Source organism: Pocillopora damicornis, chromosome 9 (genome assembly GCF_964200805.1).
Source record: "Pocillopora damicornis chromosome 9, jaPocDami1.2, whole genome shotgun sequence".
Classification (NCBI taxonomy): Eukaryota; Metazoa; Cnidaria; class Anthozoa; order Scleractinia; family Pocilloporidae; genus Pocillopora; species Pocillopora damicornis.
Genome location: NC_142678.1, coordinates 7,877,609 through 7,904,927, shown reverse-complemented (window position 1 = coordinate 7,904,927; position 27,319 = coordinate 7,877,609). Strand labels below are relative to the sequence as shown.

Sequence of the window (27,319 nt, the reverse complement as noted above, 5' to 3'; positions counted from 1 at the left end):
TTCTTCTTCCTTCAAAAAAACCAATAGGCCAAAATTACAATTTGACTTTAAGACACTGGTTAAAGGGCCAGGAAATGGAAGTGCTATTGCTTAAATTGATTGATTAATGTTCTTTTTAAATTTTGGGAAATGGTATCTAGTACTTGGATCCAACAGATGTAGCTGCTTTCAACATGCTGCATTGTCAAATCCTTTAGCCTCCTTCCACCCAACTCCCCCCACCTGCCCCCCCCCCCTGCAAAAAAAGGTGAATAGATAAATAAATGAATAAATAAATAAATGAAAATAAGAACTTTTTTTTCTTGGTATTTTGAAATCATTTTTTTTTTTTCAAATCAAATTTTTTCAAATCAGTTTGGTGCCAATCTTCAAAAAATTTCAAACACAAATGAGTCAACATGATTTTGACCACCAGAAAAAAAATTGAAATACTTCCCAAACCTTTGTTTTATAGGAAGGGCAAGTGATGGAAAAAAAATTGGTTTTTTCAGTTTACCTTATTATCAAAGTACAGTGTGAGCATTTGGAATTCAAAAAATGGCTAGTTATTGTTAATAAAAAGCATTAAATGTTTTTGTTTTTTTTACAGGACTTAGGTCTTGCTCAAAGTGCAGCAACTGCTACCACCAGTCCCACACCCTTGGGTTCACTTGCACATCAGATTTATAGAATAATGTGCAACAAAGGATATGCTAAGCTAGACTTTTCATCTGTGTTCCAGTTCCTGAAGGAAGATCAACAACGTTGAGATAGTTTATTTATGTTGGCTATCTTTTAGATGATACAATTATCAATAGTGCAAGGTGATTCTGAAAGAATAGGTTGTTTTTCTCAGCTAAATTATGGCAGACAAAAGTACTGTAAGGTGACTTAGAGATGTAATGAATGAATGTTATCACTCTTCATGCCTAGAAATTTGGCTTGATGTAAACATGTTTACCTTTTAAAGGGGGTAAGTGTCTAAAGAAAGTGTAGTGCTGCGTCTGTGGAAGAATATAGCAGGGTAATTAAGCATTATCAATTCAGTTGATAACATAAATTGCCCACTGTAAAGAGTTACAAAGCTGATCAATGCTCAAAATGTCATCTTTTTTACTATTTAAGGTGGCCAATTAATGTTATCAACTCTAATAGTTCTGAATTACCATGTATACCTTTTAATTTAGGCTAAATGGGGCTAGGTGGCCTCACCATTTTCTAAACCATTTGTGTCAGAAGCAAAATTAAAGGAATATGCCCTTCAGTTCAGAGGTCCTGTCAAAGAGTTGTTAGGTGGTTGTAACTCTAACCTGCAGTGAAGGTTGTAAGCAACATTTCTAAATTTTTTCATAGTAAATTTTAACTGTATACAGCCAGTCTTTCACATCTGTGATTAACTCTAAAAGGACAGTCTCTCTGAGGCCAGCTGAAACATTTGGGTATCAAACTTATGACCTCATTTGGTAACTTAGACGTCCTCAGCATTATCACTGGTTATGCAAGTAGCTCAGTGATCTTCTCTCAGAGATCACATTTATTTAATAATTTCCAGCTCAGCAAACTATTATATTTGCCTAACGAGTGCAATATTTTAGCACAGTACGTCCAATATACCTAAAGTATTGTGTATGCATGAAGTTACTATGGGTGGGTTTCTTCAGGATCTTCTAAACCAGTTCTTTTTAATATTGCTTGGCATTTGATGGTTGTGCAGGGCAAGAAGTTTGCCACCTCAGTGGTCTCTCGCTGGCTTTCTAGCTTATACACTAGGTATATTTTACAAGAAGTGTAGTAAACAGAATATTTTCAGCCAGAAATGGCCACCAGAAGGTGTAGAAGGGTTTATTACTATGCTTTTAATTAAAAGAGTACAATATCAGAGTTTTAGACATCCTACTTGATATCTAGGAACATGCAAAGCTAATACAGAGAATATTAGACAACATTTTTGTAATAACATAGTACCTTCTGTACAATTCTATGGAACATAAATTGGCCCAAGGATAATGGCTTGCTGAATTCCTGGCACTGTTTGTTCAAAGGCTGGATTATGCTTTTAATTGTCAGATAAATCTCTATCCAGTGGGTAGTGCAGTACATTTTGTTAACACTTATCCACTGGAGAGTGGGTTATCCATCCTTTGAGCAACTGGGCCTTGGTTTTTAAAGGTCAGGCTTGGTGATTGGTTTTAAGCTATTTGTTCAAGTCCTTTGCAGCCATTCTTTGAAATGTCAGGTAAAAATTGGAAAGCATCGTGTAAAGGAGGAAAGCTGTTAGCTTAACACTGACCATGAAAAAACAGCCAATATGGTTGGTGTTTCTAGTATTAAAAAAGGACCAAATAGACAGATTAACCAAATAAACTTAATTTGTAATGTTGGCGCAAAACATAAATAAACTGGCAAATTTAATTCTTTACTTAGCTTGAAATATTGATACACTATATTTATTAAAAAATACAGTTGTTGAGCCCTTCATTTGACTCCTTACTTACATAGAAATGTGTTGATACCCATTTTGGAGAAAACAAGACAAAAGACAGTCAAAAGAAGAGTTTGTAATTCAATAGCGTCAACCTAACAAAAGTATCCATATTCCTCTCTTTACATTTCCTTTGTTTAACAATGAAAGCTTCTTAGATTGGAGATCATTTCCTTTGTGCTCATGATCTTAATAAGAGATTCAGCATTATAATGGTAAGGAGAAACTTGATGCTGATCACTCTCAGAGTTAAAAAAGTTAACAAAAGGCTTCCTCTGAGTTTGTTTTGTTTTCATGAAGTTTGCATGAAAACCAGTTCTCTTTCACCATAACAAACCCTTCAATGATCAGCAAAAATGCACTTTGCCCAATTTGCAAAGTTACTAAACAAATGAAGATATATCTTGAAATCATGGCTGACATTCAGTTATGAATTTTACATTTCCAAGGAATAAACTATCATTTTGGATCTTTAAAATTTAGTATAACAGGGTTCCTTTTTAATCAACTTGGACAAATGAAAATTGCTCAATTGAGAGGAAACCTAGAAATATATACTTCCATGAATAATTACACTTTATTGAGGCAACATCATCATCACCATTTGAGCACAAGAATTAAGAAAATATTTAATGCTAAAATCACCAAGTATCTGCTTGGAAACAAGGAACATCAATTCAGTCAATAATGTTTTTCTATGTTTTCACAATTGATATAGATATCAGAGAAATCCCCTTAATATGCAAGCTAAACTTTAAGCTAATGAAAAACAATACAGATGACATTTTTCTTGAACTGTTTCCAGTTGATGATACATTAGTGAATTGATTACATGTAATTAGTAACTGCCTTGTATGCACTACTGTTTGTTCAACACTTTGCTAGTATGGCAAATACTTTGCTGTTCCTTTCTAAAACTAATCTATGTTAATCTTAGTTAATCATTTTGTTCTTTGGTGTAAGCTGGAAGGCCATAAAGTACAGGAGATGCTCCTATCAGATATTTCAGTTTACAAGCTTGTCGTGACTGGCTTAGTACTTGTGGTAATGACAAACACAACCCGGATTGAAGCCACTGTTTCAGCAACAATTCACTGAAGCGATCAATGTCTTTGTCAGTAACATCCCACAGGTTAGCAACAATGGCTGGGCTGAAAGTGAATATATTATAAATATTATTAACAAAAATTATAACATTTGATAACAGCAGTCTACCACTGCCTATAGGACCTCTTACTGCCATCTGTAAACCCTTTAACTCCCAAGATCTTATTAGTAATTCTCCTTACTGTCTGTCATATAGTTTTTGTGATATTAGTTTGAAGAATTTGGTCTTGAGTCAATTAGTAATCCCCTAATTATATTTTTCTTTATTCTCATCACTTGTCTGCCTGATACTGTATAGATGTTGTAAGGAGAAATTCTGTCTTGGTCACTCATGGGAGTTAAAAATAGGCTCCTGTATTTGGGTTTTGCTTTATGGCTCCATCTCTGAGTACAGCTGCCTAATACAATATCACCAGCTGCTTAGTGAACAAGTTATTGAAAATACTGATAGGGCACAGCCATAACGACTTTTTAGGGCAAACTAACGCAACAAAGGAACATCAAAAACATACCAGCCTGCCAGAAGATAGTTTAATGCCATCCCTCTTGGCTCACACTCACCACCAACCTTGAGAATTTAAAACAATTCAGTTACTAATATGCCCCAGTCTCAACATGCATACTTCACAAAAGAACCAAACAATTGAACACTTCCTTTGCCTTTGTTGGTTTGTCTGCACCAATTATATGGAAATATTTTCCTCCACAGTCCGGAATATACTAACCTGTAATTTTCCAGAGCTGCAACCCATAAGCAGAGTGACTGCTCGACAATCCAACCTCTGAATGTCATCACCCTGGAGAAATTCACGCCCAGTGCCATGACCAAAATATCTAGAAAGAATATTGATGTGACGATTAAAGCAACAGAAACAATAAAACTTTGTACTGTAGATACCTAATCTGAAAATGTTTATCACATCCATGTTTGTATTTTGGGCCTAGCTTGGCATCTTAGCTATTGCAACCCTACCATATCTTGGATGCAAGTTGTGGTTCAATTTTATCCTTGGTTCAAATTTTATTTTCTTTTGTTTTTGGGTATTGTAATGTATGGTAATGAGTTTGAATCAAAGGAAAATAAAATTTGAACCAAGGATAAAATTGAACCACAACATATACAAAGGGTCATAGATCTGACTTCTGACATTAACTTTTTTTCAAGGTATGCCTATGCCACTCAAAAACCATCATCTCTCTTGTTCCAGTAGTATTGTACACAGTTCACTCAACATAACATAAATCATTAATAAATCATTACTAACTGATACCAACAAATCATAATTTGGGAAATCCAACTTAAGTAACCACACAAACAAAATTTTAAGTATTTATACTGCTAAAAGAAACCAAAAATATCTTTTTCTATTTTATTCAGCTTCTTTATCATTTAAGAGTCATGACTCTTAGTATTTCGGCACTGATAGCTCTGTAAGTATCTAACAAGCATTGGGTAGCTTTTGTTCAAGAGAGGGGGTGGGGGGCATAAGTGGCTTATGAGAGAGAGGAGGCCCACCAGAATCGTGATGTTCTTGACAAAGGGAACTCATTAAATAGGAGGTTTACTAGTGCATTTACAGAAACTTACATGAACAGGTCATGGTCAGTCAAAGCACTCCTGAACTGTTCCTGTGTTGGAGCATTGCCAGTGATACCCTGCCATCCATCCTCACTGCAAAGCACAACAATAATTTTTATAGTGTATTTAATTAATGATAATAATTAATGATTAATTTTGACACGATTTTATAGGCTACCTTATGTCACATGGTGCAAATCATTGGACAGTTGTCATGCAATAACCCCTTTATGTGGATATTTGTCCTCCAATTATTTCTGTAAAAAAGAAACAAACCCAGCAGAAAAAAGCTAGCTCACAAGGTTCCCTTTTCATCTGAATTACTTCAGATGGAAGAAAAATGGACTCTTTTTGTAGATTCCAGTGATATGAAAATTAAAGGGAAGGTTATAAACCTTCTTCTAGCTTGCTGGGAAGTCCGCAGATAATTTCCTTTGCTGACAGATTGCCCACAAAATTTCATGTTTGCCCTCAAAGCTTTGCTTCCAGTCCAAATGTTCATTTTTTGCACAATATCTCAACCACAGACATCAGCCACAATACCTGCTGCCTGAAGGGGTTTATTTACTGAGTAACCTCTATCAACTTGTATAACCTAGTTTAATGTACAAGAAAAGCAATATCAGGTCTTTCTTCTGTTTCATTTTGGTTTGTTTGCTTACTTGTGTTTCATACCTTTCAAACCACTTCTGAAACATTTTCTGGGTGTTAGGCAGGTTATTCTGAGGATTGAGTGTATAGAATGTTTTCTCAGGATTGATCTCTGGCAACTGTCTCTGACAAGATAACTATCAAGAAAAATGCAAAAAAAATTATTTATGGATACTGAACATCATGGTATTAAAAAACTAACAAGGGACAACCTTGCTCCAGAAACCATAGGGCCAGTTATTTACATAAGGTCAAACCCAAACCATGGTTTTACACTACCAGTGGGCTTCAGGTTTTCTCTTTAAGAGGATTACTAGAATTAAATAGATTTCCTTCCACTGCTAGCTTTGGGTTCTCCTGACACCAGGAGTGAAAGTGATCAGAAAAAAAGGTTCAACTAAATTGAGGATTGTTTACAAGATGGTTTTGTTAGGAGTATTGCAAATTTTTTGAAATTTGTCTCCAAATGTGCAAAAAAGAAGAAAAAAGTATACAGATGTTGCCATTTTGAAAACAACTCAGAATTGTCAAGCTGCACATGATGTCCCACAGTTCAAAACAAATGGCAATGGATGTAAAGTGTTAAAAAAACTACTACTATAGTCATTGGTCTTTATTTTTCCACTTTTCTCACCCTCCAGTTCTGGTGAGTGTAAAATCAGTGCAGCCATAGTGCGAGCTAATGTCTATTGAATCACATGTAAGCAGCTGGGTTACCAAGCAATATCAAATTCCCAGAATCTGTAGTCCAATTTTTGTACATTTGAAGACAATTCTCAAAAGGTTAGGTTACTCTTTGGAATCTCAAAATGGGCATCATTGACCTGTCTTCAAACATACTTCATAGCCGAGACAAAAATCAATATGGTTTTGGGAGAAAACAGGACAGTTCTTGAGAAACAAGTCAGGTTTTCAAACTTTTAATGGTTTAATGGAATGTGTACCTTGGACAAAAGATACTGCAGAGATGGGACCCTAGTCACAGGTTGGTCAAACAGCATGGGTATACTTTCCCAAGGAAGTTGCTGAATTTCCTATAAATCATAAAAGATGTCAGTTTGATTCATACAATTGCCATAAACTGACTCTGGTTCATCATTTCTGGCTCATATATTGCCATCTTGTAACAATACTGAGTGAATTGATATGTAATATTTGCTACCACAATTTAACCATACATTTTACAATGGTAGCATGTGTATGCATGCTCATAGATTTACCTTTGTGTCAGAATACCTTGAATTTTATTAAACAAAAATAATGTTGAACAACCAATACCCATTACACTGGCATTGCATGTGACCATGTATGACCATCATTTTCCAAACAGCTGAATATGGAGCTCAAACTTTCTTAACTAAGAGTATCATTACATCCCTATCATGTAATGCCAGTCCATTACAGATACCTCCCCTGCCCCCCCCCCCCCCACCTCAGCATTTGGCTGAGCTTTGATTCTTTGACAGTCCACCAACACCCACTAACAAAGAACTTACATGTTGGCTCTACATTTGTCAGGTCTTTAGAGCCAGAGCTATAGAACATGTTTATAGTTGATTACTAAATGAATATCAGACCAAAAAAGCTGGCTCTTACTTTCCCAAGAATTAGGATTACGGGATGGCGGGCAATGTTCTCAGCAGAGTGATCACCAGACCTGAGAAGAAATTTTTGTCCTCATCAATAATTTTCAAGAGTAGAAGCAATGGAAGGTAGGAAAGAAGATCAATCTTGATGTTCCCCCAAACCTGTTTATGCTGCTCTTCTTGTCTCTGTCTTCAAATAGCTTGCCAGTGAGGTTCTCAACTTCATCAAGTAGCTGAAATACACAATGTGAGAGATCATGAAATGAGAGATGATTAATTTAAGGGGCAAGACTGAGGAACAACACCGTCTAGCTGCTAAGACCAAACACATTCTCCTGTCAGGTAATCCACCACAACAAACTAATACAGTGAAATTTTAATGCACACCAAATAATTAGAACAAAAACAATCCCAACAGCTGAGGGATGCTATGTCTAGGAAGAAGGGTAGACCAAATTGCAATTGGTTTACATCAAGCATTGCTAAAGCTGACATTGAGGAATTCTTCTCTTGCATGAAAAGTTTTGTTTGTACTTTTTCAAAGGATGGTAAGGTAGCATCCATGCCAGTAATTTCAATCAGTGCTTCAGCAGTTTCTTTTCTTGACAAGCAGAATGATGAATCTATGAGGACCTGAAATAAACAAAGAACACTTAATGATAACAATAATAATAATAATTATAATAATAATGATAATGATAATGATAATGATAATGATAATGATAATGATAATGATAATGATAATGATAATGATAATAATAATAATTAGATACAACTGTGGACATTCCACAAAGTGGCTCTTCTTGTCCACATGTTCCAGGTCAAATTGGAATTTGAAATGTTAGTTTTTGTGGAGGGAGGAAAACTTGATGACCCAGACATAAAACCCTTAGAGCAAAGCTACAAACCAAAAACAAACTCAACCCACATGTGGCCACAGTGGTGGGAGGCAAGTACTCTCACCAATGCACCATCCTTGGTTCCCTTTCAGTTACAATGCAAGGTTTTGCTAGCTGCTTCAATCATCATTTCCAGATCATGCACTTAAGAAGATGATTTATAAATAGTAACAAAGATTGACAGACAAAACATTTATCATTCAATCTGCCTTTCTTGGAATATAAGAAACTCTGATCTATTCATGCATGTCATACCTCAAGCAAATGACAATCGGGTCGGTATCCACACATGACTAATATCTTCTCTTCCAACTCTCTAGCTAGAGATGCTACTGATTCATGATGTTCCTGACTGACAGGCTGACCAAGAAGAACTCCTCTCCATCTCCCAAGCCAAGAACCTTCAATCTTCTCCAAAAGGTTCTAAAGAAATGATCAGAAAAATCACAAATTTCTTTTTTAACTATGTGATATCCATACACTGATGATTATGGTAATAGGTGACAACAGAGGAACTTGTTTGATTTTCACAAATAAATTTAGATAACTCTTGATATACTTTACTACATACTGAGATTGGTCTTTAAATCTCTAACCAAACTTTCCATTAATTGGATGCAGAAGTAAAACAAATTGTGACCTGGTCATTTAACTGTGTCTTCTGACATTTCCAACACTCCACATGTTTTCACTTAAAGTTCTTATTGCCTCTTGGAAACTTCATTTGGATTCCAGTTGCAGAGTTCTCATTGACCACTGTGATTATTTTTGTTTTGGTTGCCAGAATCAATTGAAAAGCCATTATCAAAAGATGAAGTGCTGGCAATAACTCCTATGAACATCAAATGTGGACGTAAAATGGGCCACATTAGGAAATATCAATCTATCAACTTTGTTATCCATGGAAATACCAGGCCATGTGACCAGAAAAATAATGTGTCAATATGCTCTGAGATAGATTATAGAAAAATTTAACAAATTTGGCCCATCAAATACTTGAAAGTCTTCGATTAAGGCAAGTTCAAAACCAGCAGAAAGGCACTTTGCTCATCCCCAGCAAAATAATTTAACTTTACCAATTTAAACACTGTAACCTCAAAATCTGATTTTTACTTCTCCTTTTCAGCTTTAAACATTTCTTTCTGAAATTTTTCTCTCAAATTTGGAGATATATCAAGATAACACTATGTTATTGATGAATCTGCCTTTTCTCTTCTTCTTATTCCTGTATACTGTACTGATCATGTTAGGAGAAGATACACATTCATCACTTGTGGGAGTTTAAGTCTGGTCACCTTCATTCTCCTGTCAAGCCTTGTCCTCAGTGCCCACCACTCTGCTGTGTTGTTAATGTTCATACTTTTGATGCTGTCACTCATTATATCTGCGAACTCCTCCAATACACCAAACTGGAACAGCTTTGAAAGATCCATAACAACTTCATCTCCCTTTACCAAAAAAAAAAAAATTTAGTCAATTGTTAATTAAGTTGAATTGCATTGCCAAAAGAACATACTGGTAAGTTTGGTTATGTTCATTATCATTACTTACAGACTTTCTAGTGGTTAAATGAGAATTCATCAGCTAAGCTCAGGCTATGTCAGATATCCCAGATAGTTTGCTTAATCAAGCTACAAGTATTCATACTTATCTTCTACATAAAGAGGTATGAGAGTTTAATTAGTGCTTTACCTAAGAACTCATTGCAGTGGCCTCAGACAAAGCTTACAATCAGATCTTTTATTACAGAATCACCACTGATGGTAAGCTACTACCTCTTCCAACTTAGTGATAGAATCTCCACTCTCCCTAAGTGAATCTAACAGAGTAATTGTAATAAAATTAAGTTGTTACAAACAAAGTGACATACAATGCAATCCTTGCTCTGTTCCTCTCCAGATGTTGTGTTAATCTTAACCACAGCAGGATCACAGCCAGCCCTCATCCTGCTGATCAGCAGTTCTCTGTCCTTGCTCACTGGATGTGTGAAGGTTTCCAAAGTGCAAACAGTCCACTCTAGAAAACAATAATTTTATTTCCTACCTCACCAATATCCCACTACAGGATTATTACCTAATTCATTATTTGCTTAACGTTATGAATTAAGTTTCAGTTCTAATTGTTAAAGAAATGTCAGATCATGAAAAATGCAATTATCTATGTGACACAAGCAGAAGAATTGGCTAGAGTTTTAGTGTGGTGTTCTGGCATCAAAACATTTTTAACAATGTAATTTTGTGTAAAGAACTCAAATCATTTCATATAAATAATTATCACAGTTTATAGGAAGAATAAATTTTCATGTTATTAAAGTCATACTGTCATACAAGCCAGTCCAGAGGAAGTTGAACTCTTAAACACTTTATTTAATGCTGGTTTGGCTGCATAACACAACTGGAAGCTATCTATCTCTTTTAAAATAATTTTAATGTACCTTTAGGCATGTTCTGCAAAAGGGAAATCTCTTCTGGAGTAAATAGACATAGTTTTCCTCTTTCATTTGCACACAAAGAAAACTTCATGATATTTCGAGTCTTTACCAGAGCTGCCAGTTTATGGTGAGTATTATCAGTAGAAGAGTCATCAAGTGACAAGGAAGAAAGATGTTCTGCAAGCTGCACTAGATCTCTTTCATTCTCCTAGCAGACAAAAGGAAATAAGGAAACAAAGAGAAATCTATTTGTAGATTTATCTAGTTCCCTGTTCTGGCATCCCATGTTCTAGTTCCCTGTTTTGGCATCCCATCCAGAGGAACAGACAAACTTTGATGTGCCTTTTGGCCACTGAGATTTAATAATAGCTGAGAGGATATACATAACAAATAGAAATCTACCAAGTGCATCAGAGTAGTTACAAGTACTTACTGGCAAAGGTTGAGAAAAATTCTTTGCTAATCTCCTGAAATAACAAAATAACAGTGGATTCAATCACAATACACCCCTGGACATTGGTCAGTGAGGTCATAATCAATAAATTTGAGTTGAACTACAACTTAAATCAACAAAAAGTTGGTAAACCTTGCCATTCTCTTTGTAGTGTGGGTGAGTGTTCTCTAACCTAGTTCCAAATTATGCTAAACAACTACTCTTTGGCATCTATACCATGGTGAGGATATGAAGGACACAACAGGTTGAAAGGAAAGTTTTTACACACTTGCTTATTTAAACATGGTAAATATCACTCATTTCTGACACATTTGCTACAATTTCTGGAAAAAAGTTGAAAAATAACCATTTTGCTGATTTGGATGTGGTAAATTTGCCAATTCAACAAATTTAATGTTGAATTCATATCAGCCAAACAAAACAAAAACAATTTACACCATTTAATTCCAATGTCATTTAATACTCAGTCAATAATATATAGTAAGGTCTTACTTTATTCTCTTTCCTGTTCTGGTAACAGCTTGATGTCTAAGAGTAACAGACATGGACAAGTTTAAGTAGTATGTTGTGAGTTCAGGTGCTGATCTTCCAAGGCAGAAGGCTAATCCTTGACAGATGTCAGAGAACAGGGCAGGAGGAGGACACACTTGACAGAGATTAAATGCTTTACTGAAGTACTGGATGGCTTGATTGAGCTGTTTGACAGAAGCTGAATAGGGAAGGAAAGAGAGAAATGTCAAAACAAAACCAACAACTTGAATAATTTGTAGCTGATATGCATCTAATTCAGACAGGCTAGTCCTATTAAGCGCTGAGATTTTTAAGTGGTATGATTTTTCACAAAATTGTGGTGGGACCATCTCAAATGGTCCTATGTCTAGAGAGGATACTGGTGTGTTATGAAACGAGAGTTGGGAAACAATGGTCTATACCTTGGATATGATCACCCACACCACTACAAATAGCTTTAGATGGTTTCCTAGTTTGTTGCTTTGGCTTTTGTTCAGGATTTGCATCAGATTTCTCACATTCTAAATGCTCCTCTGTTACTTTTTTGTTCTTTCCCCTGCCCTTTGCTCTTGAAGACTTCTTCCTCCCATTATCCAAAGTAGAAGTTTTTTCCACAGCTTTAGAAGTCCTGGTTTTTCTATTTGAAGCCTTTCTTGGCATTTCAAGCTCAGGTTCTTCATCATCCACAACAACAATAGGATTTTCTTCTGTATTTCCACAAGATGTGGTGTTCATCTGAGTCTTATAAAACCAGTTATGATCTACAGAAACTTCACTAGCCAAATTCCTGTTTCCAAGCAATACTGCTACTCCCTGTAAGTGTAGTAAAATGGCTTTATGATGTAGCAAGTGAGCTGGGATGCTCTGATTCACATTTTCTAAATAGTGTAATAGCACCATTGCTTCTGATAACACAAGATTGGCTCTTGTAAGGTTTCCATTCTGAAGTAAGGTCTTGGCATTCATGCAATGCAAAGTAACTTGATGCTGACTGAACATGGACTGCGAAATAGAGCATTCTGTTGCCACTGCATCCTTCTTCTGTTTTCTCCCTCTTCCAGAATTGGCTCCTTTTCTTTTCTTTGTTCCCTTTGAACTTTCATCATTGGTTTCCAAAGGATACACAACAGCATCAAGTCTTTTTAAAGCATGTTTTATTTTATACATAGCAGTTTCACAAACTAAGTTGGCCACATCCAAGGCTAGCAATGATTGTTCAGGTCTTGAGGTAAGTGCAAGGTGGTTGGAAAGACTCATCAAGTACTCCACAAAGATAACATGCAATACAGGATCAAGGCAACCTACACATTCACATGTTTGTGGATGTTCTGTGAACAGTGGTTCTTGAACACAACATTCGGAGAGTTTAGACTTGCTTTCAGATTTCATAGTTGGTCGAAGGATTCTCTGCACCTGATCAACCCTACATTGGCTCTTTTCTGTCTTGCCTTGCATCACCTCAAGCTGCGCAATATTGATAAGGAATTCCATAGTCCTAAAAAATTCAAAGACCTGATTTTAGAACATTCAAATCTCAGACTGAACTCCTTCACCTTTTTTCTAATCTCAAAATAATAATGCACTCAAACAAACAAGCAATTATGGACAATAAGAACAAATTCTCAAGGTTACAATCAAGTTTCAATCTGGTTCGCAAATAAATTCTACAGTTGGTGTGTTGCTGTGCTTCTGTTCAGTTAGTGTAGATCACACATTACATCAATATGTGGCAAGATCACAGAAGTGGCTTGTGAGGTGCAGCTGAGTGTGTCACTAATGTTTAACACATTTAGACATTATGTGATCTATTATTGAACAGACCTAAGGTAACATCATCTATGTATCTATCCTTCAACAGATCACAGGTAAGAACCAATCAAAATATATGTGAAATATGTAAGTTACAATATAAATAAAATACACACTTTTTACTGTAGCAGTTTTCATACTAATGCCCCTCTGTTCCAAAAAGTTTTGACATTTGGAGCTCTTACAACAATCTTTAAACTAAATTTTATGATTGGCTTAGTATCTAACTTTATTTTTTTCTTAAAAGATCACTGACATTTTGTTTTGGTGAGGGTCCAAAACTTTAACAGAACTTTTACTGAATATGAATAGTTTACCTGTATGGCAGGCAAAATTGCCTTGCCAGTGTAATTCCATCCACAAATTGCCTCAATGCTTCCCTCACAGCTCCCTGATGAGCATACAGCTGACCAGCTTGTAACAGGGCTGACAGCAAGTCATTTAGGATAGACAGTCTAAAAAGGCTTTGGCCAGAACCCTCTGACCTGGCTAGCAAATCTTCACATACAAAAAGAATAGATGTCAGAATATGCATTAAAAAGGTCAACGATAAAAAAGATGAAAACTTCTCATGTTTCAGTTGATTACACTTTCCCTATTATTTAAAGTAGGGTTTTAACTAATCAAATTACAACCATGACTCTATCTCAAAGCCTGAAGTAGGACTGTGCAGTATTGCTTACCACATGACTTAAGTATATCATCCCGATTGTCAGGACACATTGTCCCTAGTGGAAGCTCTTAGAAATCAGGGGTACTAACTTGCAAAACAGAGCTCTCCAGAGTTGTGTCAAGAATGGACACAAAAATTTTCCAATTCCCTTACCTGACAAATTTACCTCTTGTTTGTGCATCTGTTTGCCAGTACAAAATACATCCAAACCAAAGATCTCCTCAGCCATTTGTGTTAGCTTATGAAGCTCATCTATGGCCCATTCCAGAGGAGTCAGTGAACCAAGCAGAGGATCTAAAAATGATAATAATTAAGAACAAATTAACTGTTGGTAATGACTGATAAACTGATCAATTGACTGAGTGGTTAATTAGTACCAAAACATTATCTGGTTGAACTGACTGTTTTGCTAGTATTAAGTCTCCCTAAATGTTTAAAGCAGGTCACTAGGCAACAGTTCCAGCATGAAAAATAAATATCAATTGGGAAGGTGGGGTTGGCAGGGGTAAGAGCCCTTTCCTCGCATAGGTTCAATTCTGGGACCTGGTACCACATGTGGGTTGAGTTTGTTGTTGGTTCTTGTCCTTGCTCTACAGGTCTTTCCACAGGGTTCTTAAAAACCAGCATTGAAATCCGATTTGACCTGGAATCAGTGGACAAGAAGAGCCACCTGATGGAATGTTCACCCATTCCCATTATGCAAAGTTACTAAATAATTGTAGAGAAAGCAGACCTAGCTGTTGGAAAGACGTATCTCTAAAGACAAAAAGTGAACGTACCAACAACTATCTTAAATTCATGGACTGTAGGTGGGAACATTGCATATTTACAGCAAATTGATTGCCATCTAGCTTTCAACAGGTGTGACTTATAGCTCTTGTGTGTAAAGACTTCACTCTCTGATGCTTCTTTTAGAGAGTCCTCTCCTTCTGAAAACTAAACATTAATCTGTTAGAATCATGAGCAACACACATGTAGCAAGCTAAGCAATCACCTGTTTAAAAATAGCAATTTTTTTTTTCCAAGTGAGATGAGATAATCTAAAGGGGCCCACTTACACTATATACTACAATTTGATCTCTGAGACTAGCTGGTTCATAGTCTCCCTGCTAAAGGTAGTTCCAAGTTATTTGGCACCTAGTAATAGCAAGTGTACCATATGTCTGCATGATTGAGTGTGACCAAGACAGGATTCTCCTCACAACAACAATGAAAATAATATCAAGTAGACAAGTGAGTAGACAGGGGGGAAAATTTCCTATGGAAGTGATAGCCAAGGGTTAATAATGATTTTGATTATTTATACCTTTCCTGTCACCAGCAAATAGTGACTCTTGGCCAACAAGAACTGAACCCACGATGTACTGCATGGCTCAAATCTATTCATCAGGTTGGTGGCATGAGACAGAATAACTGAAGCATGTGACAAGTCCAGCATGTCACACATCAAGTGAACAGCATCACTTAGGGCACACAATCCACTATCCAGCATATCTTTGGTACCAAATGATTGGGATATACTGGCAGCCATGTACAGAGCACCAACCTTTTTGAGGGGCTGCGAGGAACAATTCATTCGTTAAAAGAATAAAAGGGGAAAGTTTCTAATGAGTAACTGTGGGGGTTACTTTACATAATTTGGTTTCATCAGCTGAGTTGATTATGTACATGTAAATTTGCTGCCAAAAAGAGTTTCTAAAGCTGATATTTCAAGTATTAGCCCTTCATTATTAGCTCTGATGAAGAGCTAACCTAACATCAGCTTCAAAAACTCTTTTCAGTGGCCAGTTAATATATATACCTCAACTTTCACTCAACAAAATGATCACTGTGATTGGTTGATTCTCGGTCACATGCCCCTGATCGAATTCAAATGTACCCTGACCAGGATACAATTGTGCAGTTGTTGCCCGCATGCCAAATACAACAGCATGTGATCAGTGTCTTTGTTTGTTTGTTTTTGCCATATGATTGTTTAAGGAAAAGTCTAAATATATGACAAAGCACTTAATTGATGGTCCCTTGGGAAAGTTAACCCTAGCTAGTTTTGTTTTCCCTTAGCTTTGTCTTATGGAACATCAGGACTCTTGGGAAAACAAAACTGTTTCCCTCAGGAACATACACTGAGTATATATTATCAACCCCGCTGATAAAACCACACTATCTTGTTATAACCCCTACTGACACAGGAGCTGAATCATTCATTACACCACTGATAACAAAGTGAAGGACTTAAATAACACTTTCATTTTACAAAATAAAAAAGACCTGAATGGAGAAAATCTTTTGAATGATAGACTTTTCCATCATATAGAAAAATCTCTTCACACTGTTGTCATTCCTTGTGCTGAAAAACATTCCTATTGCTAAGGTCATAATGTTATGACAGCACTGCATGAACAGTCACTGCTTTCGAGAAATCCAAATTGTCACCTATGAAAGTATGTAGCAAGTTTCACCTGTTTTAAAAGCCCAAACATTTCTGCTGTGATAAGCAAGTAATGATACGTCTCCTCAGGATTAATAAAATGGTCCAGGTTAACCTGAAACATGAAAAAGTCAGTGAGGCTAACATTAATCCAAGAATAAATGTATGATCTACCATGGGGGATGCAGTGGCCCAATGATTAGTGCTGTGGACTTATAGTCATGAGGTCTGGGTTTGAGACCTGGCTGTGTCTTTGTGTTGTGTTCATGAGCAAAAAACTGCACTTTCACAACACCTCTTTTAAGTCAGGAGTATTGATGGCTGGTGGCAAACTGTCAAGGGAAGCCTGATGAAATACTGGGGGGGGGGGGGGGGTGGTGACCTTGTGAAATGGTGAAACATCTAAAAGTATTAAAAGCTGATCAGTTATGTTTTTAGTTCTCATGACAAATTCCTCATGAAAGAAACTGTTCTTGAAATACTATAAGTTCACTCAGTTTCAAAGAAAGAAATCTCACAACATAAAATGTTTTGACAAGATCAAAAAGTATACATTGTCCCAAAATGCTTTCACCAGGAAACATTTACCTTTCCACTGGGGTCTTGTTGCAGTGATTTGGTTCTTAGTGCCATCCATGTTTCCAAAGCTGCATGAAGTGATGCCATAAATGGTTGCTCCAGGCAAATATCTTCTATCTGAAATGTAGCACCAAAGTTTTATTTAACAGTCTGATAATTTCAGGGATGCACCTGAGGTCCAATGGGAAAGAGATACTTTTAGGGATGCACCTGAGGTCCAATGTCATAACCCCTTTCCCTTCTGCATGGTCACACAAGTCATGTACATGTATACTGTTGTTAGAAAAAAAAACTGATAACAAATTCATGTTCATAGTAGGACAGGCACACGAAATTTTATCAAAGAAAACAATTTGTTCCTGCAAATTTGTTAATAAAAAGGAAAAATGTAAAATCAGTCCAATTCTGGTTTACACATTCAAGTAACACTCTCGACTTCAAGTTAACCGAAATAAAAATCTTGCTCCAGTGCCTCCCTTAGTTGGAGGCACAGTGACCTAACAGCTAATATGACCTCAAGAGGTCAAGCTTCAAGACCTGGGTAGGTCATCAAATTGTGTTTTTGGGCAAGATGCTTTATTCTAATAATGCCTTTCTGCATCCAGAAGTAAAGATGGATACCAGCAAACTGTCAGGGGAGCCTCACTAAATGCTTAGGACAGAGGGGTAACCCATGATGGAAAAGCACCCCATCCATGGTTAGTGGCAACACTCCTGGCTGGATCAATTCACACAGGTATGGACTTAACCTTTAATTTTCACCAGTGCCTCTCTAATATAAGTCACACTTAGTAAGGATGTAAGCTAACAATATCGTTTTATTTTTATTTATAACTAATTGTTTCCAGAGAGGTACTGCAAAAAGAGAAGAAAGAAAAAATAGATTTGTATGCTTAAGTTAGTTTCATATTAACTCTGTATTTTTACTCTCTAAGCCTGTTGAGCTGAGGGGCCAAAAAAAACTATCAAAAAGGTTACTTAATAAGGCTTTGGGAGGTAACTGTAAATTCTCAGTACTAGCTAACAGAGAAACACATTGTCATTGGTTTTGAGAAGTTAATCTTTCAGATCTTATCAAGACTGGTGTACCTCTTTGGCTTCATAACTGTCACTGAGCTCTTGCATTGCTGAAGTTGCTCTGTCATTCATGGCATCTTTGTGCTCAAACAAAGCCAGCCATAAATAGACAGCACCAAGTCTATCCAGCAGACATGCTTGCAAGTTTCCCTCCTCGTCTTTGCAGCCTTCTGAGTCCAATAACTGCTCTAGAATTTCCCCAGCTTCTTGACAGTACTCAAGTGCAGATCTGAAGAAACAAAGATGCAGTGAGTTACGTATTAAGCAGGCTCTGGCATAACTCTTGCTGGTGTCTGCTTAACAAGGGTTCAGTAAGTCGTGCAACAATAGTTAAAACATCAACCTACTGTGTTGTTACCAGTCAGTTTGTACCCACAGCTGTTTTGTACCCATGCAGTTCTGTTGATTTGCACCTATTCAGTTGAGTCCTTTTGTGCCCATACTAAAAAAGTATCTTTTCTGTGTTAAGTATTTATAGTAAGAATAGAATAAACAAAGGAACAAATCTATAATTGCTAATAACTAAGGGGGAAAAAATATCACACTTCCACTAACTTTCATTGTCAAGAAAGTCAAAAGTGTAAACAATAGACTGGTTCATTAAAAATATCACACTTATCTTGTGTTAACAAGGTTGCAAGTATACACAAAATAATTTTGCTTGGATCTTGATTGCTTGGCTCTACTAATTTGTCATACACAACAATCAACATGTGTTCATGTGCTTGTGTGTGAGGTATTTTGAATGAATGTATATTGGGACAGGTAGGAATGAACCAGCCATTTGGGTACAAACTGGCTCAAACTGAGTACAAATTGACTGAATTTGGGTATGAAATGACTGGATACAAAACAACCATGGGTACAAAACAACTGTAGATATGAAACGACCATGCATGGGTATGAAACAACTAATATGGGTACAAAATGATTGTGGGTACAAAAAACCACCATGGATATGAAATGACTGTGGTTATGAAACAACCATGGGTACAAAATGACCATGGGTATGAAATGACCATAGGTACAAATTACTGGTATAAATCATCTATGTTTTCCAAACTGCTCCTTATACATTTCCTATAGTACTGACAAGGGAAGTTTGCTCGTAAATCATGAGGTTCTTTAGTTTGCTGAATTATTTTCTTTATTCTCATGACCTTAATGTTTGATTGAGCAGTGATGCTATAAGGAGAAATGACATGTAGATCCCAGTCATTCTTAAGAGGTAAAAGGTTACACCCCAAATAAAACAAAGTTTTAAGGAGCAACCTTTAGAATCTGACCATTTTGGGTAGGAATAACACTCAATTACTAGTAGAAACTATTAAAAGTAAAACTTCAAGTAAATGCGACTCAAATTTCTAAAAGTGGTTCCCAACTGAAGCAGGTTTTATTTAACAAATGGAGAAGCCTTGACTGTGCTCTGTTCTGTTATAAAGCACGCAGGAAGCAGCTAGAGCACAAAAGAAGTGTAGGGAGAAACACGAGACGTAGTTGAGTGTTTCTTCCCACTTCTTGAGTGCTCTAGCTGCTTCCTAAGTGCTTTATAACAGAACAGAACACAGTCAAGGCTTTTCTATTTGTTTTATAATAAAGAATCCGTCAAATTCCCCATGCATTACTTCCAATTTTCAAAACAAACTTTATTTCCAAAGCGAACAACAATGTCGTCAGCATGCTCTATACTCTCATAGAGCACGCTACAATAAGCCAATCAGAATCCGTTAGAATGGTTCAAATAATCTAATTGGCTCTACAAGACAAAAGCTGTCAAAAGTGTCAAACCATCAAAGTTAAAAAACCATCAAAGTTCACAATCTGCAATAGTTTACAAACTAAAATAGTTCGGCAGGTCGATTTTAATGCTTTTGCCTGAAGTTTCTAATACAGAATCTTCAAGTGAAATGTTCAGTGAACTTCAGCCGAATTATGGCTCATAAAAAACACGCGAGTTTTTTCACATTATAAGGTAGAAAACAAACTGTTCAAGGCGAGTGTTTTTTAAATGAACTACAGCCGAATTCACCGGAACATGAAGATCACTTGGGATGACAGCGCCGCAAAACTCGCCTTTGTTTGGTTCTTCTGTTGCTACTTGCTGGCTCGCTTGTTCCAAAATTTTACTTTCAATTATCGGAAAAAAGCTAAAAAGAAGTCCCAGAAAGGTCGAACATGGTACAATTTGGCAGATGGCATGACAGCTTTAGCTCAGTTCTATGCTCTATACTCTCATAGAGCATGCTCTTTCAACCAATGACAGCGCGTGTTATATCCAAACTTTATTATAAATACTGAGAAAGGATTAAACTGAAAAGGGTTTAAATTTGATGTCCATGTCCACTTGAAGAGGTATCAGCTGAGTAAATGATTGTTTCAAAATACATGTGTATGTTGTGGTTCAATTTTATCCTTGGTTCAACTTTTCTTTTCCTTTGTTTCAAACTCATTATCATACATTACAATACCCAAAAACAAAGGAAAAGAAAATTTGAACCAAGGATAAAATTGCACCACAACATGTATATGGGAGAAAAAAAATTCAGGCTTGGGTCAGTAGAGTCCACTTAATACAAGGTGCCTGCCTGACACAGGTTTAACTGTAACCAAATCTTCCTTCCTTTTGCAATTTTTTTTTACATGCAATCATGTTTTACATGCAATCAATCATTTTGCCATCCTGTCCAACAACACTATAGGCCTTTAATGCATGAAACTATTATATAATCTTCCAGGATAAAACACTTACTTCTCTTTTTCAAGCTCTACATCTCCTAGGCTATGCAAAGCTATAGCAAGTTCTAACATAGCTGACGCATGGTGGAATTCATCTTCTTGAACAAGGTACAGCTCCATTATCTGTTTGATGACTGCAATTTGCTCTACTGCTGTGTCATAGCTGAAAACAGTTAAGGGCAAATTAAACCTTTGGGCAGGTATTTCACTTACAAAAGAAAACATTATGTGAAATATCAGGATTCGAATGAAAATCTTGTTAGAAGCTCCTGTTGTTACCTTTTTGTCTTGTAACAAGCAAGCTCTTCCTGTAAAACAAAACAAAGCTGGCTTTCTTCAACATCTTCTGTATCTTCTTGCTCTGCAAATGCACTGCACAGGGTTCTGGGAAGAAAAGAGGAACCAACAAATTTCTTTAGACTGTCTCCTCTTTTATTGATTCTTACCATTGTTCTATGCTGTTATAATATCATTTAAACTTAAATGATCACTACAACTTTTATCTCCAGAGTCAACAATAAAAACTATAAGGAGAAGGCCCCCATTTTTCTTCCCTCTTATAATTTGTCCAATCCCTGGGAAGCCTTGACCCTGCAATAAACTGGGATTTTTGAGAAATGAGAAGAAAAATCTCTTACATTTCCATGGTTATGTCATAATAATTTCAGGAAGTACATTCTGAGTGATTATGAAATCAACATGCATGCATGTGATCCTTTTTGCACTATCTTAACTTTGTTTACACAGTATGATATGAGATCAGCTTATAACAAACAAGCTTTCAAATTAATCCACATAAAAAAATAAAAATGTGATATTTCTTTTGAACTGTTTTACAAACCTGGATCTTTCAAACAGTTTTTCTTCATCCTGAAGATTCTTTGTCAGTTCATGTTTCACTGAGGCCCACAGTTTGACTTGCTGTTTTATGATGTGGGCATCATTTGTTGTTTTCAGTGCTATCAGGACCAGAGTTGTAGCAGTCTTTAGTGCATCCCTGATTCCTCCAGCTCTTCTTTGACAGTCAACCAGCAAGGCATACTTTGTGAGCAGCTTAACCTGAAGATCATTTTCAAACATTGCCTTTCAAACATTTTCAACTTGGCCAATTTTGTCACAGCTTATTTCAGTTTCAGAATCATGAATTGGTATCCAGTCAAGTTGCCAATGGTTCAACTTGCCAACACCAACTTGCCGACGTGTAAAATCGAGTAGAAAGGTCGGTGAGTTGGTCTTCAATCCAGTACAACTTATTAGAAGTTAAACATATAGAAAAGTAAAAGATCTTTAGTAAAAAAACAATTTTTTTTCTTCCAACAAAGTTTATAAGGATCTCATTGCAAATAAAGCAAGGTAAACATCACCAATGACTACAAAAGCTTCAGACGGAAATGATTTATTGTGTGCCAACAACACTGTAAATACTCATCATATCAATTAGTCAGATTTCTTTTCAGAAAGCTTGGCTTTCTAGACAAGATCTTAAGTAAAAAAACAATTCTTTTTATTTCCCACAAAGTTTATAGGGATGTCGCAAGAACTCGTTTGCATCTTTTTTGGCCGTTGGCAATCTTCACCTTGCTTTATTTGCCTTGACATCCCTATAAACTTTGTTGAAAATAAAAATACTTGTTTTTTTTTACAAAAGATCTTGTCTAGAAAGCCAAGTTTTCTAAAATCTAAAAAAAAATCTGACCAATTGATGTAATGAGTCTTAAAGTGTTGTTGTCACACAATAACTCTTTCATGTCTGAAGCTTTGATAGTCATTAGCAATGTTTACCTTTCTTTATTTGCAATGAGATCCTTATAAACTTTGTAGGAAGAAAAAAATTGTTTTTGTACTAAAGATTTTGTACTATTCTTTATGTTTAACTTCTAATAAGTTGCACTGGATTGAAGACCAACTTGCCAACGTTTCTACTTGATTTTACACTTGGCGAGTTGGCGTTGGCGTTGGCGAGTTGAACCGTCAGCGACTTGACTGTAATTCCATGAATTGATTACTATGGAGTATTAGTGATTCCTCTGGAAGAAATACCAGTTTCATAAAAAGGTTACCCCCACCCCCACCCCCACCACAAAGCAGTTTAAAAGTCTTCCAACACCCATTAATACTTCTGAGCTGAGTTGTTCAAAGTATGATTTAGCTAGCGAGGGAAATCAAGGACAAGTTAAACTTTTAATCCTAGAATATGTCTTACTGCCTTTTGAACGACTAGGCACTGGGTAAAGAGAGAGCAGTGAGAGTAGAGTGTCTTGATCACAAACATGCCGCAATGACCCAGCCAGTGAACTTTCACTCCAGAGTCCACTGAACCAACAACACTTAAATGTTCACCTTCAAGTTTGAACAGGAGAGTAACAAATGGCCATATCATTTCATTGGATAGTTACGGATGGTCACAAAAAGGACCCTTGTCAATCCGAATAAATAATAACTTCCTTGTGACACCATATTTCTTCCTGTAAGTGTAATGCAGTGTCAAAAAATTCTGATTGGTCAGTTTTGTAGGTCCAACAATATTGTTCACTGCTTCTACATGTATTTATCTAATGGTAATTAAAACATTTGAAGGGTGCTGGTAGTTGTTGATTGTATTAAATGATCCTGTTCTAGCTTAGAATACCAGCCTTCCAAAAGTCAGTTGTTGAAACAGTACTTGAATGCAACATTTTATGCAAGGAAAACCCTCATCCAGAGGATAAAACTATAGTTCAACAGAAATATTATTTCATTAAACTTCAAATATGACACTTAACAAATTTAACAGACTGTACCTCTTCAGCTTGGAGAACGATTTTCTCCTCTGTTTCAGCCCCAAAGCTCCAGATTTTTAACTCATCACAAGCAAGAGCTAGCAATGGCACTCCCTCAGCAAAACAGTCACTTTTATAAGACACACAGCCTACATTGTAGACACTGCTACCTAGCCATCGCAGCTCATTCTGAGACATAGGAATGTCAGGATCTTCAAGAGCATTTTGAATAACCTTGTTTGCCTGTTGTGCAACTGTAAAACATTCTCTTAGGATATAAATTCTGTGAATAAAAGAAAACTGTGTATCAAAAACTGCACTTTGTGCAACAATTAACATACACTGAACATGTATTTTGCCCTTAACCTCTTGCATACTGTAGTAACAAACTGTACAGTAGAATACTTTTCTTTTGCAGGATAAGGAGTTCTACCTGATAATGGAGATCATCCGCTTCACTACACTCAAATTTATTATCAAAATGATAATATATTTGTTGCAATTCAATCTTAACATTGGTTCAAATTTAATTTTCTTTTGTTTTGGATATGGCGATGTATGCTAATAGACTTAAGACAAGGTAAAGTTTGAACCTAGGATAAAACTGAACCAAAACATACATCATCACTGGTGTTTTTATATGAATTAATAGATACATGTTTGGATTTCCTAACCTTGAACTCCTGTCACAAACTTTTGCCTTCTCTTCACTTTTCAGCTGATCTTGATAAGAAGAAATTACAAAGTTCAAGAGGGTCAGTTGTCTTGCTGTGGTCTTTTGTAACTGTTGGGTATACTGTAAAATCAAGTTGTCACTGCTGGCTTTGTGCAGAGCATTCTTGATGAGTTCACAATGACGTGACAGAATTGTCCCATATAACTTGAGTAGCTGCATTGCCTCTTGACAAATTTTCCATGAGAGGGGTGTTGCTTTTTTTGTTTCTTTGGTGGAATAATTTTGTAAAGTAACTCTGAAATACTCTAAGGAATCTGAAACAACTTTCAACATTGATGATGACAAACCCTTGCATTTTAATAGTTGTGAAAGTAGTCTGCTTCCCTCTGACAGTACTGTTTCAAGAGAATCAAGAGTTTCTGATGTTGGATTTGAGGAGCAGTTTAACAAAATTGTAGCCTTGCCAATGAAACAAATGCAACAACAAATTTGATGTGGTGTATGAAGCTTTGAGTGTCCATTCTTGGTATGGATGACGTTTCTTGAAATTTCCAAGAGTTTGTCAAAAACATCTAAGGCTTGCATTGACATTCCAGCTTTGCTGCAACTCCTGCCATAGTGAAATCCTAGTTCAGCTACAAACAAGATTGAGTCTAAACAACCAATGATCAGTTGTCCAAACTTCACCATGAGCTTGTTAAAAACAGATTCAAAGAAATTTGTCAGATACTTAAAATCAACATTCTTCTGCCCACAGTCAAGCTGATATTTTGTTCCACATTTCAAAGTTTTATCCACAAGTGATTTCAATGAAGAAGGTGTGACCTCTTCTACTTGGAAAAGTAATGACAACCTTCTCCAGTCCAAAACAACACACAAATGAGATGCTCTTTCTGTTGCAGTTACCTTCACTTCCTCTAACTTTCCTGCTCCTTGAAGCAAAGCATCAGATGTTCGAGTAGCAAGTGAAGAGAGCTCCTTCTCCATTTTTCCACTGTCATAGTTTATCCATGATTTAACAACTTGAATGAACTTGAGCAAGTCACTAGCATGACAAAAAGCCTTGTCAAACTGTGACTTAGATATAAGTTGAACAATAATCAAATATATCGTCTTGCCAAGTTGGTCCAGTGAAGGAATAAACTTGAGGTATTTACCATTCTCAATAGCTAATGTGTCGCTAAGCAATGTGCTCACTAAACCAAAAATGCAGAGAATTGTGAGTTAGTCAGTCATCAATTTGCTTGTCACTTTACTTCTCATAAGCAACATGTATGAACTTTCATAAACAAAGTTATTATTTTTCAACCCTTTTAGGGAAGTTGTTCATTAGTACACATTAGCCCTTAAACTCCCAGAAATTATTTACAAGTTAAGTAACTTCTCCCTAGAATATCCATACATTATCCTGAGAGCAGGTAATGAGAATACTCCAAATTAACATGTAGAAGTTGTTACATGTACCTTGACTCAACACTAACCAACTAACAAGGAAATGCATACCAGCTGGTGGGGAGAATTTAATAAGCAGATCTTGGGAGTTAAAGAGTTAAAGTTAAAACAGTGGTTTCACCAAAGTGATGTAAGGTGTTTTAGAAGTTTTACAGGGGTGTTATCCCCTCCCCCTCCCCCCCCCCCCCCGCCCTATTTTAAAACAACTTGGAACTAGAGTAAGAGATTCGATTAATTGTGAGCTTGATTATTAGAGGAAAGGAAAACAACAAAATTTTGAGTCTTCCAAGTGAAATTGATATCAAGCCAGTTTTTTTTTTATATTCAGATGCTTGGAGGGAAAAAAGGTCATATACAATCAGGGTTCTAATTAAGTGCCACCCACCAACTAAAAAGCCAGCTAACTAGATTTCTGAGTTGCCCACTTCTTGTAAAATAATATTTGTCAATGGTGAACAAAAAAATGAAATAAAAATTTAAACAAATCACTGCAACAGAAAGTTTCACGAACAGACAATGTTCTGAAAAGCCATTTCTACATTCTACAAGAAAGTTATTGCCTTTGCATTATTTTGCTTGTTGAGCACTCTTCCAATTGCAACATGTAAATGGCACACGTTTACTCAGCTAGCCAACTAACAGCCATATTGCTTTGCATACAACTCCAACTGAATGCATAAAATGGATTTAAGAAATAATATTTCAAAAATAATATTCTGTGGGGAAGCATCCACCCACCCCCCTTGCGACCCCAGGAAGGAGCCCTCAAATTTTCAGCCAGCTGTCTAATCCACAAAGCTAGCAACCAACTTGTTGACAGACAGACTTACTGAGAACTCCGCACACTAAATATGAAGTCATCACTTACCTAAATTTAAGGAGTTTGTGATTTCATCAAGGTGTTTCCCTTTTGTTTTGACCTTTTTCAAGGTCTCAATAGCACATCTCAGAAACTTGGTTGAAAACAATGTGTATTTTGACACAGATTCTTCTGCAACTTTGCAGCCCAACTTGCAGCCATTTTTGGCATTCAGAGGTAATCGTAATGGAGAGAGGTAGTTCTTAAAACATACAACATAAACATAATTATTCCATGCAGTCAAAATGTTGTTATTATCCACAAAATAGATTAAACTGCATAAAACTTTAAAACTATCAAAAGCTTGCTTTTAAAGAAAACTCGTTGTGAAACTGGCGAAGACCAACCTTGGTATCTTCAAAGAGATCGTCTGTTTCACCATTCAGAAGCGCCTTAAGAATTCTTTCCCCCTCCATGTATCCAAGAGTTCCGTTCCATTACAGGGTATACTCTGTAATGGCTCTTGAAGATAGTCCTCAAGGGAACTTTTGTCGTGGATTCTTTTTAGTATTGATGAAACACCGATAATCAATTCAAAAATGGCGCCTTCTTCTTCTCCGAAAACAACGTTCGTACCCAGGCTGTCTCGCGTT

The 27,319-nt window shown here is 36.4% G+C and overlaps 2 protein-coding genes across 2 annotated transcripts in view; one reads left to right on the top strand and one right to left on the bottom strand.

Moving 5' to 3' along the window:
• LOC113669614 (3-hydroxyisobutyrate dehydrogenase, mitochondrial) overlaps positions 1-2,451 on the top strand; it is a 7,372-nt gene extending 4,921 nt beyond the window's left edge. The window contains exon 8 of the mRNA XM_089182715.1: positions 590-2,451. Coding sequence (XP_089038841.1) covers positions 590-748 — 159 coding nt within the window. The 3' untranslated portion in view covers positions 749-2,451. The remainder of the gene's footprint in view (positions 1-589) is intronic.
• On the bottom strand, positions 1,783-27,319 carry LOC113669626 (uncharacterized). Its single transcript, XM_089182714.1, has 30 exons — positions 27,074-27,319; positions 26,736-26,928; positions 24,414-25,611; positions 23,761-24,022; positions 21,822-22,039; positions 21,260-21,364; positions 20,994-21,143; positions 18,257-18,473; positions 17,177-17,284; positions 16,620-16,703; positions 15,467-15,718; positions 14,940-15,096; positions 14,314-14,454; positions 13,805-13,985; positions 12,101-13,173; positions 11,661-11,877; positions 11,148-11,181; positions 10,718-10,922; positions 10,154-10,299; positions 9,579-9,731; positions 8,539-8,706; positions 7,919-8,017; positions 7,547-7,617; positions 7,395-7,455; positions 6,743-6,832; positions 5,823-5,935; positions 5,157-5,240; positions 4,294-4,402; positions 4,081-4,136; positions 1,783-3,612 (listed from the first exon to the last, which is right to left on the bottom strand). The coding sequence occupies exons 1-30, from the start codon at positions 27,140-27,142 to the stop codon at positions 3,399-3,401; spliced, it is 6,228 nt and encodes a 2,075-aa protein (XP_089038840.1). The 5' UTR covers positions 27,143-27,319; the 3' UTR covers positions 1,783-3,398.

Excerpts from the sequence above, each read along its gene's own strand:
- LOC113669626 (XM_089182714.1), bottom strand. The coding sequence starts at position 27,142 with ATGGAGGGGGAAAGAATTCTTAAGGCGCTTCTGAATGGTGAAACAGAC. Across the intron at positions 15,097-15,466 it reads ATTTGCTGGTGACAGGAAAG|TTTTCAGAAGGAGAGGACTC; the intron begins GTATAAATAATC and ends ATTAATGTTTAG. Across the intron at positions 11,182-11,660 it reads AGAACAGGAAAGAGAATAAA|GAGATTAGCAAAGAATTTTT; the intron begins GTAAGACCTTAC and ends TTGTTATTTCAG.